This window comes from Microtus oregoni, unplaced genomic scaffold (assembly GCF_018167655.1).
Source record: "Microtus oregoni isolate MIOR12 unplaced genomic scaffold, Mior012 000013F_ref0000133, whole genome shotgun sequence".
NCBI lineage: Eukaryota > Metazoa > Chordata > Mammalia > Rodentia > Cricetidae > Microtus > Microtus oregoni.
Genome location: NW_024543072.1, coordinates 34,885,688 through 34,902,846, shown reverse-complemented (window position 1 = coordinate 34,902,846; position 17,159 = coordinate 34,885,688). Strand labels below are relative to the sequence as shown.

The window sequence follows — 17,159 nt, the reverse complement described above, 5'->3', positions numbered from 1 at the left end:
GAAAATGTACAAACATAATTTACATTCATAATTTCATTTACAATCCATCTAGGCAAGGCGTTGATGGTTGATGAAGAATCAATCAGAGTCCATTCATATGTTCCCCTCAGGTATACAGCATTTTAGCTTCTCAATCTTTTCTTTCAGTGCCTCCAGTTCCCCTGGCAGCCAGGCTGGAGCAGGGGCCTGTTGGAGTAACCACTCAGTTGTGTCCAAAGCCCCTACTGCTGCTTGAAATGCTGACCTATACTCTTCTTCAAAGGGGAACTCATGCCGGGCTCTTTTCGTACAAGGCTGAGAAATAAGGAAAGCATAAAAAAAGTAATGCCGTAATGCTCATTCTGAAAACAATTTAAGAGAAATTTGAGAAAAACTGCAGTCATGGGATCCCAAAGTGCCCCCTCCCCATCTCTAATCATATTTCATCCTAATCACATGTGGCAGCCCAGGAGAACCCTCTTATGCTAGGGTCCCCCACTGACAAATGCTGTCTTGCCCAACAACTATCACTAAGTATTCTCTTAAAACACCATTAAGAGAAATAAAATGTGATTTCCCAAATACTAAGTTTGTAAATGATGAGAACCACAGGCTCAAAACATCTTGCACAGGGAGGGGGAAGAGGGACTGAGACCCAGACATATTTAATAATCAGTTTTCCAAAGGGGTGTCACAATTTAAACTCACAGGGCTTATGAGTATAACTGGTTTATATTGAACTTTATATACTTCAGGCTTACAGCTACATCTTAAAAGAAAAAACAAAAATTACTATTGCCTAAAATCCCAAACTATAATTGTACCTAGGTTAAAAAACACTATTTTGAATGTACGTAGTAGTGTCCAATTTCTTCCAATTAATAGGTACATGTGATAATTAGAGAAAAGTGATTGAGGCTAGCTGGATGAGGAGACAAGAACTAAACATGCTGATTGGTATCTATGGGTCAGAAAATACATTTATGTCATCATTGATACAATATGTAACTTCTAATAATAAAGAGTATATTTGTTAAAATGTTTACAACCATTTTTTTTGTAGTTCTTGTCTGTTGATAACACTTCAGGAAAGATGTATGGTTTTGTTTTTGATATGCTTTTGACCATAAAATGGGAATTTTATATGTTTAGACTTTGATATTCAACATGGGGACAAGAATCAAACTAGTTTATCAATAATGAACAAAGACGTTCCATTGTTTTACTATTAGCCATACTGAAAAGCAGTCCATACCTGTAAAGCCAACCCATCTGCTTCCTCTATAGTGGGTTCCAAGAAAGCAACTTTCTGTTTCACATGATCCACTCTGGCAACTTCAGTTTCATCTACAAATCCTGTCTGTCAAAGATCATCAAAAATCACTGACAAATTAGCATTCTCTACTAGATACCAAGGGATATGAGATTTAGAAAAGGAAACCAACTAGTTTATGTATATGTCGGTAAATGATGACTATTAAACCACTCTGGCTTGACCTGTGACCAGGCAAATTCTAGGTTAGGTAGACTCACCTTTAGTGCAATCTGAATACAATCCCCTTAGAGCAGTGGTTCTCAATCTTTTTAATGCTGCGACCCTGTAATACCTCATGTTGTGGTGACTATTTCACTGCTACTCCATTGACTGTAATTCTGCTACTGTTATTAATCATAATATAAATATCTGACATACAGGATATGTGATATGTGACCCCATGCTGCAAAGATTTTGACCATTAGGTTAAGGACCAGAGTGTTCTAAGTGCCTTAGAACATTTTTCACTACAGAATTAAGTATTATCTCTCCAAGAAAAATAAGTATGTTACACATTCAACTTACTGTACAGGGTGTGGTGCTGGCAAAACAATTACTTACACAGGCACTTAAGCCGGGCAGTGGTGGCGCATGCCTTTAATCCCAGCACTCAGGAGGCAGAGGCAGAGGCAGAGGCAGACGCAGACCTGGTCTACAAGAGCTAGTTCCAGGACAAGATCCAAAAGCAACAGAGAAACCCTGTCTTGAAAAATCAAAAACACAAAACAAAAAAACACCACATGTACTTAAAGTTCAGCCTAGATAACAACTGTAACACATCTATTTATAATGTTTAGTAACAACTCATATAAGTAATTTATAAAATACATAGAACCCAGTTAAATATGTGCTAAAGTATAATTTATACTTCCTGGTATTCTAAGTCTGGTTTGTCAGGTCTTAATATTTCAATTATTCCCTTACATCGTAACACCAGAATATATGCTGGATCCCTATACTTAAAATTTTTGACTGTACTGAACAATTGTAGAAACACCACTTTAGACACCCTTAATTCCAGCACTTGGGAGGCAGAGGCAAGAGGATCTCTGAGAGCAAACTTAGCTAGGGCTACACAGTGAGATCCTATATACAAAAATAAAGTCTGTCTCTGTATATTAGAAAAACATACTGATACCATACAAACCATAATACTAGGCCTTATAATCATGAATAGCCAATTATGATCAGCAATGTTAGGGATTCACACTTTTTTATCTTAGTGCCACGGTAATCAATGCTATTATATCTCAAACTTTTAGGTACATTGACTTAAAGTGATTTACTTCTCTGATGTACGTTCTTTTGTTTGTTTGTATTTTCAAGACAGTTTCTCTGTGTAACAGCTCTAGCTGTCCTGGAACTTGCTCTGTAGACCAGGCTGGCCTCCAACTCACAGAGATCTACTTGCCTCTGCCTCCTGAGTGCTGGGATTAAAGGCATGTGTCACCACTACCCACCTAATGGACGCTCTTAACTGATTCATACAAGTTGTGTTTCCCTTTACATTTATACAAAATGCTTCAGAATTCTTTCAAACACTCAGATACTATGGGGATAGGCTCCAAGTATGAACATGAAATTCATGCCTGAGGTAATTTTATACAATATTTTTGTAAAATTAGTAAAATAGTAAATATTACTAAAATGAGTAATTTTATGCATGACATACATTTTCACTACAAGGTATATCCTATGTTTTTGCCTCATATTGGTGGCTCACAGAGTTTCAGATTTTGAAGTACTCTGGATTAGGGATGTTTACTTAGCCTATCTGTATTAGCATTGTGCAAAACACTCAGTAATAAAGCACTTGTCTAGCATATGCAAAGCTCCGGTTCAAACCCCAGAACCAAGAGGAAGCTAAGGTGATTACAAATAGATAATTTTAAAAATGATAAAAAATAAAACATGGGCTTTACAACATAAATACCTTCTCCAGAAAGGCTACAACTTTGTTCTTGATATCTTCAGAACTGAGACACTGTGGAACTAGCTCTTCATGATTTGTTACCTATTAAAAGATGAGTAAACAAGACAGATCACGCATAGTTCAGCAACTTAATAAGTTTTTTTAACTACCTTACCTGAAAACTCATTTTAAAAGGAAGTAGTACCCAAGGATTCTCAGAGTTCTACAAAGACTTATGTAATTTTGGCTTCTCTATATATGGTGCTGCAAGGTTTAATTACTTATTAAACCCAAGGCGTGACTGCACAGAAATGGGTCAGAGCAGTAGCAATTTCAAAGGAGACCTTCCCCCAGTGCTGCTGAAGGCAGTGTCTGACTCAGGCAGTTGACTCCAAATGTTTAATCCCCGCTAATCAGAGAACCTTGGGAAAAGTCACTTCATTTCTCTAGGCCTTATAATAAGGTTTTGTAAACATACAAATATCTTCTCAGCAGAAAATTTCACAACTGAGATACATAAATAGCTCAGTATTTTTAAGTGTTTTAGGATATTAGAAGTATTAAATTATGGGAGCATGGGGACCTTGGGAGATGGTTGAAGGGGAGATGCAGGGAGGGGAGAAGAGAAAAATGTAGAACTCAATTTAAAAAAAATCAATAAAAATATTATTTCCTAAATAAAAATTTAAAAAGAAATACTAAAATATACAGAGGTCAATATGATAAACTGCTCTTACCTCAGCAAACTGAGTAAATGCCTCCAAAGTATGTTGCTCTAGCAGCCAATTCCTGTTGGCTAGCAGTAAAGCAAAGATAGAAGGCAGGTTGGGCAGCACCTTGTCCTACAAAGAGAAACAAACCTTACTGTAGAAAAAACCTTCAATACAGAATACTAGTCTACTTTTGGGACACATTATGTTCTTCTATTCCTTGCTCAAATTCTCCTAATAACTCCCAATTTCCTTTAGAGTGAAACCAAGGGTTTACAATGACCTGCAAGGCTTTGTACTTGTTCTCTATACCCTGCTCAGAACATGGCTTTCTCCTTCCCTTTCATATTTATACTCACTTATCACCCAAGTAAGGGCTCCCTCTTCTTATCCCTTCATACTGCCCCTTCTTCTCCTTTATTTCTCCCATAGCACTCACCACACTATGTGTATCACACTTTGTTGTCAGCTGCTTCAGCGGACTGAGAATGGGGTTACTACACCGCCAATAGTTAAAGAGTACATGTCTGAAAACAGCCTGGGCTACATGTTAAGACCTTTCCCAAAAAAGGATGACTGCTCAAATACAAGTTGGTATTTCTGTCAAAAGGAGAAAAGCTGCCACCATCTATATTTATCTCATGAATCACAAGTTGACATGACAGAAACGGGTGAATTAGTATCATTTTCTTGTGAATAATTAAAAGAAACCTTTTAGAATTCAACTTCAAGGATTTTTATTCATGTGTACTGAAATACAGCCCATCTTTGACTGTGAAAAGATTTTCACCAGAGAGCTTTTTACATTCTCCCCTTTGAAGGTAAAACAAAGACGAGAAGCTAGAAACCCTGGGATTTTATTATAACAGTAAAACAAAACTCCTGGCTTAAGAGAATCTAATTTTATAGGTGGTCCTAAACTTTGGTGGTAGTCTTCCCCTAGGTCACTAGAATATAATTTTGGAAGCAAAATACACATTTGTCATCTATACATACTTTACAGTATTATTAAAATACTGTCTCTAAAAGTAAATGCTGTTTCATGAATCTACCCACACAGTAACTCATTACCAAATTTCCTCACTAGACACTACTGCCTGTAAAACATGAATGACTTCTACCTTTAGATAATGGCATATAACAGAATGCATCCCAAAGTACAGTAGGCGACTTGATAAATTATTTGAATGCTAACTCATATTTTTAAAAAGAAAATTACTTAAAAAGTACTCGATTTTGACAATGACCCTTCTTATCAGAAAGTATTTCTTTTTCTATAACTTTGTTAGTATAGGCACAAGATTTTAGCAATCAAAAACCTATATCCAGCATGGTTCACATCATAACCCCAGCACTTAAGAACTGCCTCAGGTATAAGCCAGGCTAGGCTACAGTATGAGACCCTGTCTCAAAAACAAACAAAAATCAAAAGCTTAAAATTCCCCTAGTCATTAGAGAATGTTTTTAGATTTTGCATTTTTGTTAAAGAGTGTCTTACCTGGATAGCAGAAGGTATAAAAAGTCTGCTCAGAGAAGATAAAAAATCCAGCACTGCCAGACAGACATGGTCGGGAGGCTCCAATTTAAGTAGTGAGGTCAGTAAAGTTACTACCTGAAGAGGTAAGAACAAAAGAGCAGTAGAGCTGCTTGCTACTAAGGTGTGGTTGTATGGGAAAGGGAAAGGGAAAGAAGACAAAATTGGGAGCAGCTAGTCTGCAAAGCCTCAATTGTGGAAGCAGAGGGAGAGCATCAGATAAGAGTTGTTAATATTTCTTCTCACCATAACAGTCTCTTGCCTCCAACTCTTGTACTCTGCTAATAAGCAATCAGAATTGTGTGGGAAATAGCTGAGTCAGGAGTCCTGGTGCTGTGGTGAACTCTGCATTCATGTAGTACTTTCAAAGGCACTGTCAGCAGCTAGCTATGGGGTTACAGAACACTGCCTCCATGAACTTAAGGGTGATCCTGTTTCCTTGAAAAAGTAAGATTCTTTTCAAAGACTGATACTGCTGAATTCCTTCTTTGGGCCCCAGCTTACATGACTGGGCATAGGCAAATTTACATTACCATCTGTGCTCCAAAATCTGTGCCAGCTAAGAATTTTACATTTTCAATTCTACTAAAAGAAATTCATTATTTAAAGAAATGATTTGCAAATTTGTTCTATAAAAAAGAACCAGTAGATTTAGGCTTTAAAAGCGACACATTCTGTGTTGTACATTGTGTTGAATATATGGATAATAATATGTCAAATATCACACAATACTAACATATACTCAGCAATCTTTAAAATGCAAAAAGCCATTCATTGCTCTTCAGTTGAAAATAACAAAGTGTATTAAACCAGAGGCTTGTTTGGCAGCTCCTAACAATGGAAAGGGGCAAAAGTGAAATCTACAAACTACACAATCCCTATTTGAACACTGCAATTGTACAACTGTAGTCGCTTAAAGCTTTTTAAGACTTAAGTACTTCTTAAAATTGTCATATTTAATTTTTCAACATGAACCTCAGAAATTTCAGTCAGTAAATTCAAACATTACTTCATCCAGTATGTTTTCCCACGTTCTTTATTTGCAATAGTCCACATTACACACACTGTAACTGAATGTAACTAATTAAAGTACTTGCTTACTAAGCCAATTTGTATATACAATTAAACAGAAACAAAGCCTGAAACAAAGCTTTACCACCTACTTTTAGCTCATTTTATGTTCCATTTCATGATATATGATGACAGGATTCCACCTCTTCCATACTTTTCCTAAATAACAAGTTATTTCTACTATTTTTTCTATGCTTCCTGACCCTGAACTAAAGCTAACATGATTTGGCAGATCAATTCTGTCCAATATGGACTCATTTCAAAGCTCTCAGTCATTTCAGATAAGAGGAAGGCATTCCCACGTTTTGTTGCCTCAGAAGCAGCACCTTAGAGACACTCCAGACAGTAAATCTGCCTATGCCCAGCCAGGTAAGCTGGGATCCAAAGAAGAAATTCATAGTACCAGTTTTTGAAAGCAATCTCATTTTTTTCAAGGAAACAAAGACATGGCAATGTTGCAGTCTCAAAGCTAGCTGTTGGCAGTGAAAGGACAATACATGCAGAGGTCAGCAAACTTGGTTATTTCCTGGGCAGTCTGTTTCCTGGATTGTGCCACACAAAATTCTGACTACTAAATAGCAGAGCATAAAGCTTAAAGGTGACTGCGAACTGACAAAGGCTGGGTTAACAGCAAGAACACTAAGAGAAGAGAGAAGGTGACAATCTTGATGAAAACAAGTAAAGCTGACATATTTGGTTTACAAGGAAAGGATCACAAAGGCTGGAGATGGAGCTCAGCTGGTGCAGTGTTTGCCTGGTATGTACAAAACCATAGATTCAATTCCCAGCACTGCAAAAAAAATCTGATATGGTGCCACATGCTTCTAAAGATAAAGGATGAGAAGTTTAATGACATCCTCTGCTACAAAATGAGTCTAAGGCCAGTCTGGAAGACAGGTGGAAGGAAGAGGGGAAATGATTAAAGGGCTTACAAGTAAACCAAATAAATCACTGCAGATTCACAATGAACAAAGAACCAACTGGGTCGCTTTATTACCTGACTTATCAGCTGTGGATCTACAGTTTGGATGAAAAATGTCAGTAGCTGAAGTAAAAGTCTCAATGCTTGTTGAACATAGGGTTGACTTAGTACCTAGAACAAGAAACAAAGTAATTTTGGTGAGAATTTTCAATTACATAATAGAAGAGTTAGTTTTTCATTAACTTGACACATACACAGTTATTTGGGAAGAACCTCAATTTTTGTCTCTATCACACTACCTGTAGATAGATAAGCTGTAGGGCATTTTCCTGATTATTACTGATAGGGGAGGGCCCAGCTCTCTGTGGGTGGTGTCATCTGGACAGGTGGTCCTGGGTGCTATAACTAGCAAACAATAGGAGCACGTCAGTAAACAATCACTGCTCCAAGGCATCTGCATTAGTTCCTGCCTTGAGTTCCTGCCCTGACTCTTCTGGATGGTGGGCTGTAAGATGTAAGACAAAATAACTCCTATCATCCTCAAGTTGCTTTTGGTCATGGTGTTTATCACAGCAGAAAGTCTAACTTAGACACACATGAGACTAGCAGCAATAGTAGTCTACTAAGCATTTATTATATACCAGTTGATATGTGGTTTAGAATTACTACCTCACCTATATACTTACATAAGCTAAGTGGTAGATAATATCCCATTTGAATAAGAAGAAAACATAGGATAAGAAAAATATTTGCTCAAGATCACATGTATAGGAACTGAGGCACCATCATTCAAATAGATGATTTAAAGGGGTCAAATTACTGTTGTTGGCCACTTAAAAACCTGTATATCCATGGATGTTGGTAAAATTCTACCTCTTCATAGTGTGTATGTCGTACTGCTGTGAAGCCACACCCAGCACAGGCATCAGAATGGCTACTAAGTGCTATGTCCAACTCAGGGCAGCCCACTGCTGAAGTGATACAACTGCAGGATGGCAAGGTGACCATAGAAATGGATCATAAACCTGGTCTTTCGGCAGGACTTAGGGGGTAACTCGGTGGTGGAGCACACAGGAAGCCCTAAGTTTGACTTACAGGAAACCTGAACCCCCAAAATCTATTATCTACAAAATAATTTCTATTACTTCCCCAAAGTTTTTGTTTTGCTCTCAACTTCCACTGGTTACCAGAGGCACATGCTCAGTTAAAGAAAACAAACATTGTACTTTAAATGTTTAGATCTTTAACATAAGAAACTTAAGTTTACAACCATATGTAGGGAATATGTTCTAATTTTAGCCTAATAAACACTTGATTTCCTGGCTTTGTTAGGAAGAGGAATACAAATTAGCTACAGCACTTACTAGTCCCTTTCACTAGTAAGTAACACACTATTTTGTCAACTGAATTACTACTAAAAAAAAAAACTTAAAATCACAAATAGACATCAATCTAACAACAACAACAACAAAAAGATGAAACTTAATTTTTAAAAGGGTCCAACAAGTTCATAAACACAGACAGATGGACTGTGGTTGCCACTGTGGTAGGGTCTAAGATTACTGGAATAAAATAAACAACAACAAAAAAACTGCCTGAAAGGGCCTAAGGAGACAGCTCCGTCAGTAAAGTACCTGATGTGTCAAACATGAGGACCTGAGTTCCTGATCCCCAGTTCCCACAAAAAACTGAATGTGGCAGGGCTCATCTGTAATCACAGTGCTTTGGGAGGAACGGGTAACAGACACAGACATATCCCAGGAGCTCTCTGGAGCTCCTGTCTCAAAAAGTAAGGTAAAGTGTAGTCAAGAAAACACCCAAGTCTTCTCTGGTATAACACACACCAAAAAAACATATGCATACACTCCTTTATCCCCATATGAATATATAACAACTACCTGAGAGAGAATACAATTAGGTGAAATCTAATCACAACTTTTACTTATCACCTCAAGAAATTAGAAAATTTAATCTATAGGGATATTCTAATATTCTCTTGTCAATATTCTATAGTTTTTAAAGAAATGATGAGTAGCTTTCCTTACTTGTTGAATGCTTATAAAAGCCCAAAGCCGACCCATGACTTCAATAACTGTAGTTTGTTGTCTAATATCCAAAGCATCACCAGCAGAATTACATACAGTAAGCAAAGCAGAGAGTGCTGTGTTCTAAAGGGGGAGAAAAGAAGAAAGTTTCAGTTTCCAAATCTAGTTTAAAGGACCAGAGGCCCAATTATAAACACCATGTGAGTTACTTATTAACTGTTCATAAGATCCACAGAGATAAAGCCATTCTTTTCAGCTTTTTAAAACATATAAAGTTTTAGTATAATTATAATACTAAGATCAATTTTCCTTGCACATAAAAGCATGTTCTCCTTTTAGATTGAAATGTTCATTTAAAATAGCAACAACATTGACTTTTACTAAGCTTTTGTCCTATTTTTGTTGTTGTTGTCAACTTGATACAAGTGTGAATTATCTGGGAAAAGGAATCCCAATTAAGAAAATGTCTCTATCAGATTACCTGTAAGCAAGTGTGTAGGGCATTTTCTTGATTGGCTACTGGTGTGAGAGGGCCCAGTCAACTGGGGGTTATGCCACCCCATGAGCAGGTGGTCTTGACTGTGGATAAGAGCAGGCTGAGTAAGTGATGGGGAGTAAGCCAGGAAGTCCTGTTCCTTCAAAGCTTCTCCTTCAGTTTCTGCCTTGAGTTCTTGCCCTGCTGTCCCTTCATAATGAACTCTGAGTTGAAATAAACCCTTTCCTCCCCAAGTTGTTTATGGTCATTTTGTTGACATAGCAACAGAAACCTAACACATGGTGAGCAAGGTTAGCCTAATTTAAAGTACTCATCAATAGAAAGCTACATTATTTTTTTCAACACTGTGCACCCAGCAATCTGTATAGGTTACTAGATTTTTTTTTATTATTCCTGTTTTTTACCATAAGATGCTACAGAAACAAATTTTATAAGCAAATGAAATACTTAAGAAATACAGCGTCTAGAATTTGAAACAGAAAACAAACTTTTCTAGACTCATTTTTGTTTCTACATACAAATACTCAGATCTCTTTTCTGGCTTATACTAACGTCTGGGATGGTATATATAAGGAGAAGGTCATATTTTAATGTAATAATCAGTAACACTGACTTGAATCCTATAATTTAATAGCTACAACCCATGTTAAAAGTTGCCTTATACCATTTCATTCAAGATTAATCCACTTCCCTTTACAAGTTTTGCCCATAATTTAAAAGGAGTTAATTTTACAACAGTAGTGTTTTTACCTAATACACCCAAAATATTTTTATTATGTAAGTGTAATACATCTTGAGAGTCTACTGACTATGATGTAGGTGGGTCTTCTATCTATCTGTTGTTTCATTCGTTAATTAATAAAGAAACTGCTTGGCCTGATAGGTCAGAACATAGGTGGGTGGAGTAGACAGAACAGAATGCTGGGAAGAAGGGAAGTGAGGCAGTCGCCATGATTCTCCGACCCAAGGCAGATGTAGGCTAGAATCTTCCCCCCCCCCCCCCCCCCCGGTAAGCCACCACCTCGTGGTGCTACACATATTACTAGAAATGGATTAATCAAGACATGAGAGTTAGCCAATAAGAGGCTAAAACTAACGGGCCGAGCAGTGTTTAAATGAATACAATTTGTGTGTTATTATTTCAGGTAAAACTAGCCGGAGGCGGGAAGCAGCCTGCCACTCCATCACAACATGACTGGGTTTCCTGAGTGATTAGAAACTAGTTCATATTAAATACAAATGAGAAACGTAAATTGACCCACTCATGATTAGCTGTGATAAATAAAATAAAGCCACAAAAAGAAACTTCTTTGGTTTTATGCAAATGTTTTAAACTATCTTAATAATTGTGGTCAACTGCCATTTTACAAAAGTATAGAAGAACAACTTAGTATGGAAATATATGCCTTCAGCAACTTCCAATCAAAAATTAAAAAGAAAGCGTCCAAGTCCTTGAATATATGCTTTTATCCCTGCTAAGTTTTTTAAACTTACCATAGCGGTATTTATTATACTGTGTACTGCTTAGCTAGAATATGCATCTACAAGAATAGAAGGGTTTCTTCATTTTGTTTCCTGTTATATCTATTCCCCCAATGACTAAAACAATTTATTACATATGAACACTCAAAGTTTATTTACTGAATAAATAATCAAATGAAGACTAAAGTGGAAAATTCAACTGTATATGCTGTGTCTAGTCCACTTTTTATATATCTTCTACTTATAGATGAACCTCTTTTTTTGTTTTATGAGAAATCAGTTAAATAGAAAGCTATGTAAAGGCTCAGAGTAGTTTTCTATAAAATGCATGTTGTATTTTGTCAAATAAAACAATCATATCTAAGATGGCCATAATGGTACACACCTGTTATCCAGCACTAAAGAGGCTAAGATCATGAGTTCAAAGCCACCTGGCCTACTGTGATGAGATCCTCCCTAAGGGTGAGGGAGTGAACTATATCTGCTTAATCAAGATAGGTGCTACCAAAAATAGGAATCAAATGCTGTCCTGCTTTCCAAATGTCTCTTACCCAACAGATGAGACCTCCTGCTCAATTTACATTAATTGATAAAATTTTCTCAAAGGTCCTTTTATAATGTATAGATCTAAAAATATTGCTATGTTTTGAAAGAGAAGACTAGCGATTATCTAAAACAGTGCTAAGAAAACTGCTGAATTAATCAAAACTATCTCACCAGAGAATCAAGTTCTGCCAGAGTATGACTGCTGCTCAACCAGTCCATGCACTGCACTATGCACACTCTGATCACGTCACACGCAGCTTGTTTCCTAAGATCAGCAGATAATGCCTGGAAGGAAATACACTGCCACAAAGGCAAGTTGTCTACTTCTTCTGGAGAAAATCTCTGGATAAATTCCACCTGAAATAAGTTGAGAATGAAATGAGCAACTTCAGATCACTGGATATACAAGAACTGAATAATAACTTAAACACTTATGTCAGGTGTAGTGGTGTATGACACAACTCCAACATTCAGGAGACAGAGTATAGGATCTTTGCAAGTCTGAGGTCGTCCTAGTCTACAAAGTGAATTCCAGGGCAGTCAAGGCCACATACCAAAAGTTTGTCTGAACCAACAAAAATATTTTAAAATCTGTTTCTTAAATGCACAGTAAGATCACTGGGTACCAGATCAACATAACATAAATAAGCACAAAGATTTTTATTGCTACTGTATTTATTTCCAAAATGAAAAATCATGCTTAAATGAAGCATGATATAAAAAACACTAAGTGATAAATAATGCATTTCATTATTATTCACATCAGATATTTTATCTTCTTTCTACTCATTAGATCTGCTATCTTCCAAGTACTCATCACCTTATATAGTTAAGTCAAATTAATATTCCAGATATGGCAAGAATAATCCACCATGATCCTGGCTTTTATCTTAGCTTACTGCATTTGAGAACATGAAATCAAGGTCATATGTCCAGTTTCAAATGGATTAGCTGGCTCTACTCGGCCTTAGAGAACATACTAAATTAATTTCCCAAAAGGAAGCTATAAAACAAAAAACAACCACAAATAAAGACTGTGATAGGTAAATACAGTCTTCTACTGAGATGGAATCCAAAACATGTATTGTGTTAAGAGAAACGAGATACTGTTCTTTTAAAATGCAGATTTCAAGAAGATTCAATAAAAATATGAACTAAGCCGGGCGGTGGTGGCGCACACCTGTAATCTCAGCACTTGGGAGGCAGAGATAGGCGGATTTCTGTGAGTTCGAGGCCAGCCTGGTCTACCAAGGGAGTTCCAGGACAGGCTCCAAAGCTACAGAGAAACCCTGTCTCGAAAAACCAAAAAAAAAAAAAAAAAAAAAAAAAAAATGAACTAAAAGTTCAAAACACAGTCCAACTGTTAGATTTTAAAAAATAGTGCATTTAATTGCTAAATTTGTAGAACCTAGTTAAAAAGTATACTAGTATATTTTTAAAGAAATGAGATAGATCAATTTACAATATTTAAACTTCACAAAATATATGAAAACTTGTCATACATTAAAAACTAACAAAAATTCCTCCTAAGTCCAAAGCACTACAACTAATTTTGATAGTGCCGGGCTTTTCTATTATATATTTGTATATGAACTCTATTTAATTTGCAGAAAATAAATATCTAACTGACAAAACATGTAGTGGCATTTCACTTATATTTTAATAAATAAAGCTTGCCTGAAGATCAGTAAAGTAAAACAGTCACACTAGTCAGCCTTACAGACCAGGCAGCAATGACACACACCTTTTAATCCCAGTAGCCACAATGACACACACCTTTAACCTCAGTTGTCACACTAGCTTGCCATAGAAACCAGGCAGTAGTGACGCACACCCTTTTATCCCAGTACTATAAAACGGGAAAAGACAGCTCTTAGTCTCAGTCTCATTCTGAGATTCCTGGAGACAGGATCACCATTTTCAGACTGAGGTAGAGGTAAAAGCCAGTGGCTGGCTGCTTTGCTTCTCTGGTCTTCAGGTTAAACCCCAATATCTGTCTCTGAGTTTTTATTAACTGTGCATCAAAACAAGCAAGAGACTGGTCACTTGCTGTGACAGAGTCTACAAATAGAAAAAAAGAATACTTCAAGAGTTGAGTGTCAAGCCAGGCGGTAGTGGTGCACACCTTTAATCTCAGCACTCAGTAGGCAGAGGCAGTTGGATCTCTGTGAGTTCGAGGCCAGCCGGTCTACTGAGTGAGTTCCAGGACAGCCAGGACTGTTTAACAGAGTAACTATCTTGAAAATCAAAAAAGAAAAAAAGAGAGAGCTGAGTGTCATTTATAATAAGCAACTTCAGCAGAAAATTAAAGTGCATCAAGAAAGCCATGATTCGACTGAGAAGCCAATTCAAGAACCATTCTTCCTTATAATAAGGTTAAATGAATCAACATATGTGTCTCCGTTCAAAGAATATATGACATATAATAATGTCCTACACAATAAAAATATTTTTAAAAGGAGTTACCAAAACTGATCACTTCAGAGTTCAAGACTCTATCCTAAGGTTCAAACATCACTTTAAAGCTACTAGGGCTAACAGTTCAAACAAGAAGAGTGGCACGTAAGAAAACACTGTGCAGAAAATTTAGATTCCTCCTTAAAACTAAAAAGGGCTTAAAATGAAAATGTAAATTTCACCTTACCTAAAAATACTAGCACAATGTGATGGTTACCTTTAATTGCAACTTGACACAATCTAGAATTAGCTGGGCAGAGAGTCTCAATATGCAACTGTTTACACTAGGTTTGCCTGTAGGGGTTACCTTAATTAAGTTACCCAGCCTACTATGGAAGGGAGTCCTGAACTGTGAGAAAAGTGGAGAAACTCAACAAGGCACAAACAAAAGAGTATGGGTACATTCGTTTCTCTCTCTTCTTGACTGTGGGTGTGATGAATTTCCCGCCTTGACCTCCCTGCAGTGATGAACTTTTAAACCTGGAATTTCAGCCAAATCAATATTCTCTTCCTTAAAGTTGCTTTTGGTCGGTGTTTGTTATCACAGCAATAGAAAACTGTAACACACAATTATTAGTATGTCTAAATAAGGGACATTCCTTTTTCCTCAATCAGGAAACAACTAAAGTAAGAGTACTGAGTTATAATACACATTCAACTGTTATTCCTATGGAAAGAGAAACACATCTTAGCATGTGTCAGCTTTCAGTAAAACACATTCATTCTGATGTGCGTTAATGCTGCATCACTAATATAATCAGGATTCAAGCCAAGACCAAAGGCTTTACAGGCAAATTTCTTTCATGTGGATTCCAAGCTCGACTCCTTGTCAGAATCACATTAAGTGCTTAACAACAAAAGCCAATTGCTGAGCCTTATCTACACCCACCACTGAATTTATAGGCCAGAGTCCACAAACTTGTTTTTAAACACAAACAAAAACCTGCTACAGAAGTTCCAATGGTACCTGTCTACAACTCTTCACAAGGCTACTCAGGCCCATGAGATAAGAAACTCAACCATGGCAAATCTTGTTGACTTCACAACAGTAAGCAACTGAGGCTAAATACTTGTAATCTTTCCTTAAAAATCAATTTTACTTACTCTGAAACACTAAGATGCATCATTCAAAGCATAATAGAATTAATAAATGGAACAAAGACACAAAGCTATCTCATTGTCCATCTTAAATATATTAAAAGGGGGGGAGTATTCCAGAACAACTGAATCAGACTGCATCTGTAACCTGAACTGAAAATCTACGTAGACCTAAAATCAATTACCAAAGCATCAATGTTAATTTGTGCTCCTCACAGCTGACTAAAGACACTGGCACAGACAATATCCTTGCCTGATGGGGTGGGGCCATGAAGAAAAAGAGACGCTTCAACAGGACTGACAGATTGGTAAGCTGGATACACTCTCCAGGGCAGGATTTTATCTGGAAAGGCAGGAGAGAAAGAAGAGAAGAGTTAAAACAAGAGAGTCAGTTTGTAAGGCACAATTACACCAAAATACTAATGACTCCTTCTGAGAGATTGGACTATAACTAATTAAAAATTTTTGTTATTTTGAACTCATAGCTATTCTTTAATTTCTTTGCTTCAAAGAAACTTGGTTGCTTTAATAATGAGAAAGGAACTTTTATGTTACACTTAAGAACACAGTAATACAGTAACTACCACTTTGACAATAAGCTAGTATGTTAATGTTATTACTCAAAATAATTTATGTAATTTTAAGGATCTAAGCACATTAATGTATAGCAAAAGTTGAGTTAGCAATTATAAGGTAATCCTAGCCCTTGGAGGCTGAGGCAAGCACAATTTGAGTTCAAAGCCAGTCTAGACTAAGTAAGATATCTCAGTCTAGAGAATAAATAAATACATTATGAGGGGCTGGAGAGATGGCACAGCATGAAGAACATGTGGAACTGAGACTAGGCCACTTACAAACCACCTGTGACTCCAGCTTCCAGGGTCTGACACTTCTAGCCTGTGTGCAAACCTGTATTTACATGACCATACATATAGAGGCACACAGAATCTAAAAAACTAATATTTTTATTACTCAAAAATAATAATTTTAAAAAGTAAGTAACAAAGACTGAAGTTCTGAGACATGTAAAGCATCACTCTCTTTTGTACACCATGTGTCAGGCTGTGAGCTACATCCAGAGCTATAAAGTCAGCCATTCAGGTTATGCTACTCATCACTGGAATATAACCATCATTAAAGGTCCATGCAGAAATATATGACTAAGAAGCAAAGGATAGACGGCTTCAGATATGATCATTATCAAAGGCTATGATTAAAAACAGTGACGAGTCATAAGTACTTCATATGGAACACACCTCATAATTAAAATCACCATTAAAGATAAAGAACCACTAAGTCCATTTATGCTTGTCCTCAGTAAAAACCTCCTTCGTTTTCCTGAGAACAGGATCACAATCACACCATCCTGACTAAACACAGCAACCACAGGAGACCTCAGGTTACAGTAAAGAGGGGGCGATGAGCACTTAGCCATCACCGTCACATTTTCACCTTCACATTACATTCAATTTTAAACACATTATCAATTGACATAGGCTTTTTCCCCCTTCTAAAAATGAAAAAATTCTCCACTTTATACAGAGGGGTTTTTACTACTTTTTTGTATTCGTATTAGGATTAAATTAGCAATT

At 36.8% G+C, this 17,159-nt stretch overlaps 1 protein-coding gene across 7 annotated transcripts in view; it reads right to left on the bottom strand.

Annotated features, from left to right (window-relative positions):
• Window positions 1-93: 93 nt before the first annotated feature.
• Window positions 94-17,159, bottom strand: part of CUNH1orf112 (chromosome unknown C1orf112 homolog) — a 44,548-nt gene continuing 27,482 nt past the window's right edge. For all 7 annotated transcript variants that reach the window (XM_041662700.1, XM_041662701.1, XM_041662704.1 and 4 more), the window contains 9 exons: window positions 15,821-15,910; window positions 12,184-12,369; window positions 9,489-9,611; window positions 7,519-7,614; window positions 5,415-5,528; window positions 3,944-4,048; window positions 3,228-3,308; window positions 1,235-1,339; window positions 94-294 (listed from right to left, as the gene is read on the bottom strand). In XM_041662700.1, the coding sequence (XP_041518634.1) occupies window positions 94-294; window positions 1,235-1,339; window positions 3,228-3,308; window positions 3,944-4,048; window positions 5,415-5,528; window positions 7,519-7,614; window positions 9,489-9,611; window positions 12,184-12,369; window positions 15,821-15,910 (1,101 nt within the window). The remainder of the gene's footprint in view (window positions 295-1,234; window positions 1,340-3,227; window positions 3,309-3,943; window positions 4,049-5,414; window positions 5,529-7,518; window positions 7,615-9,488; window positions 9,612-12,183; window positions 12,370-15,820; window positions 15,911-17,159) is intronic.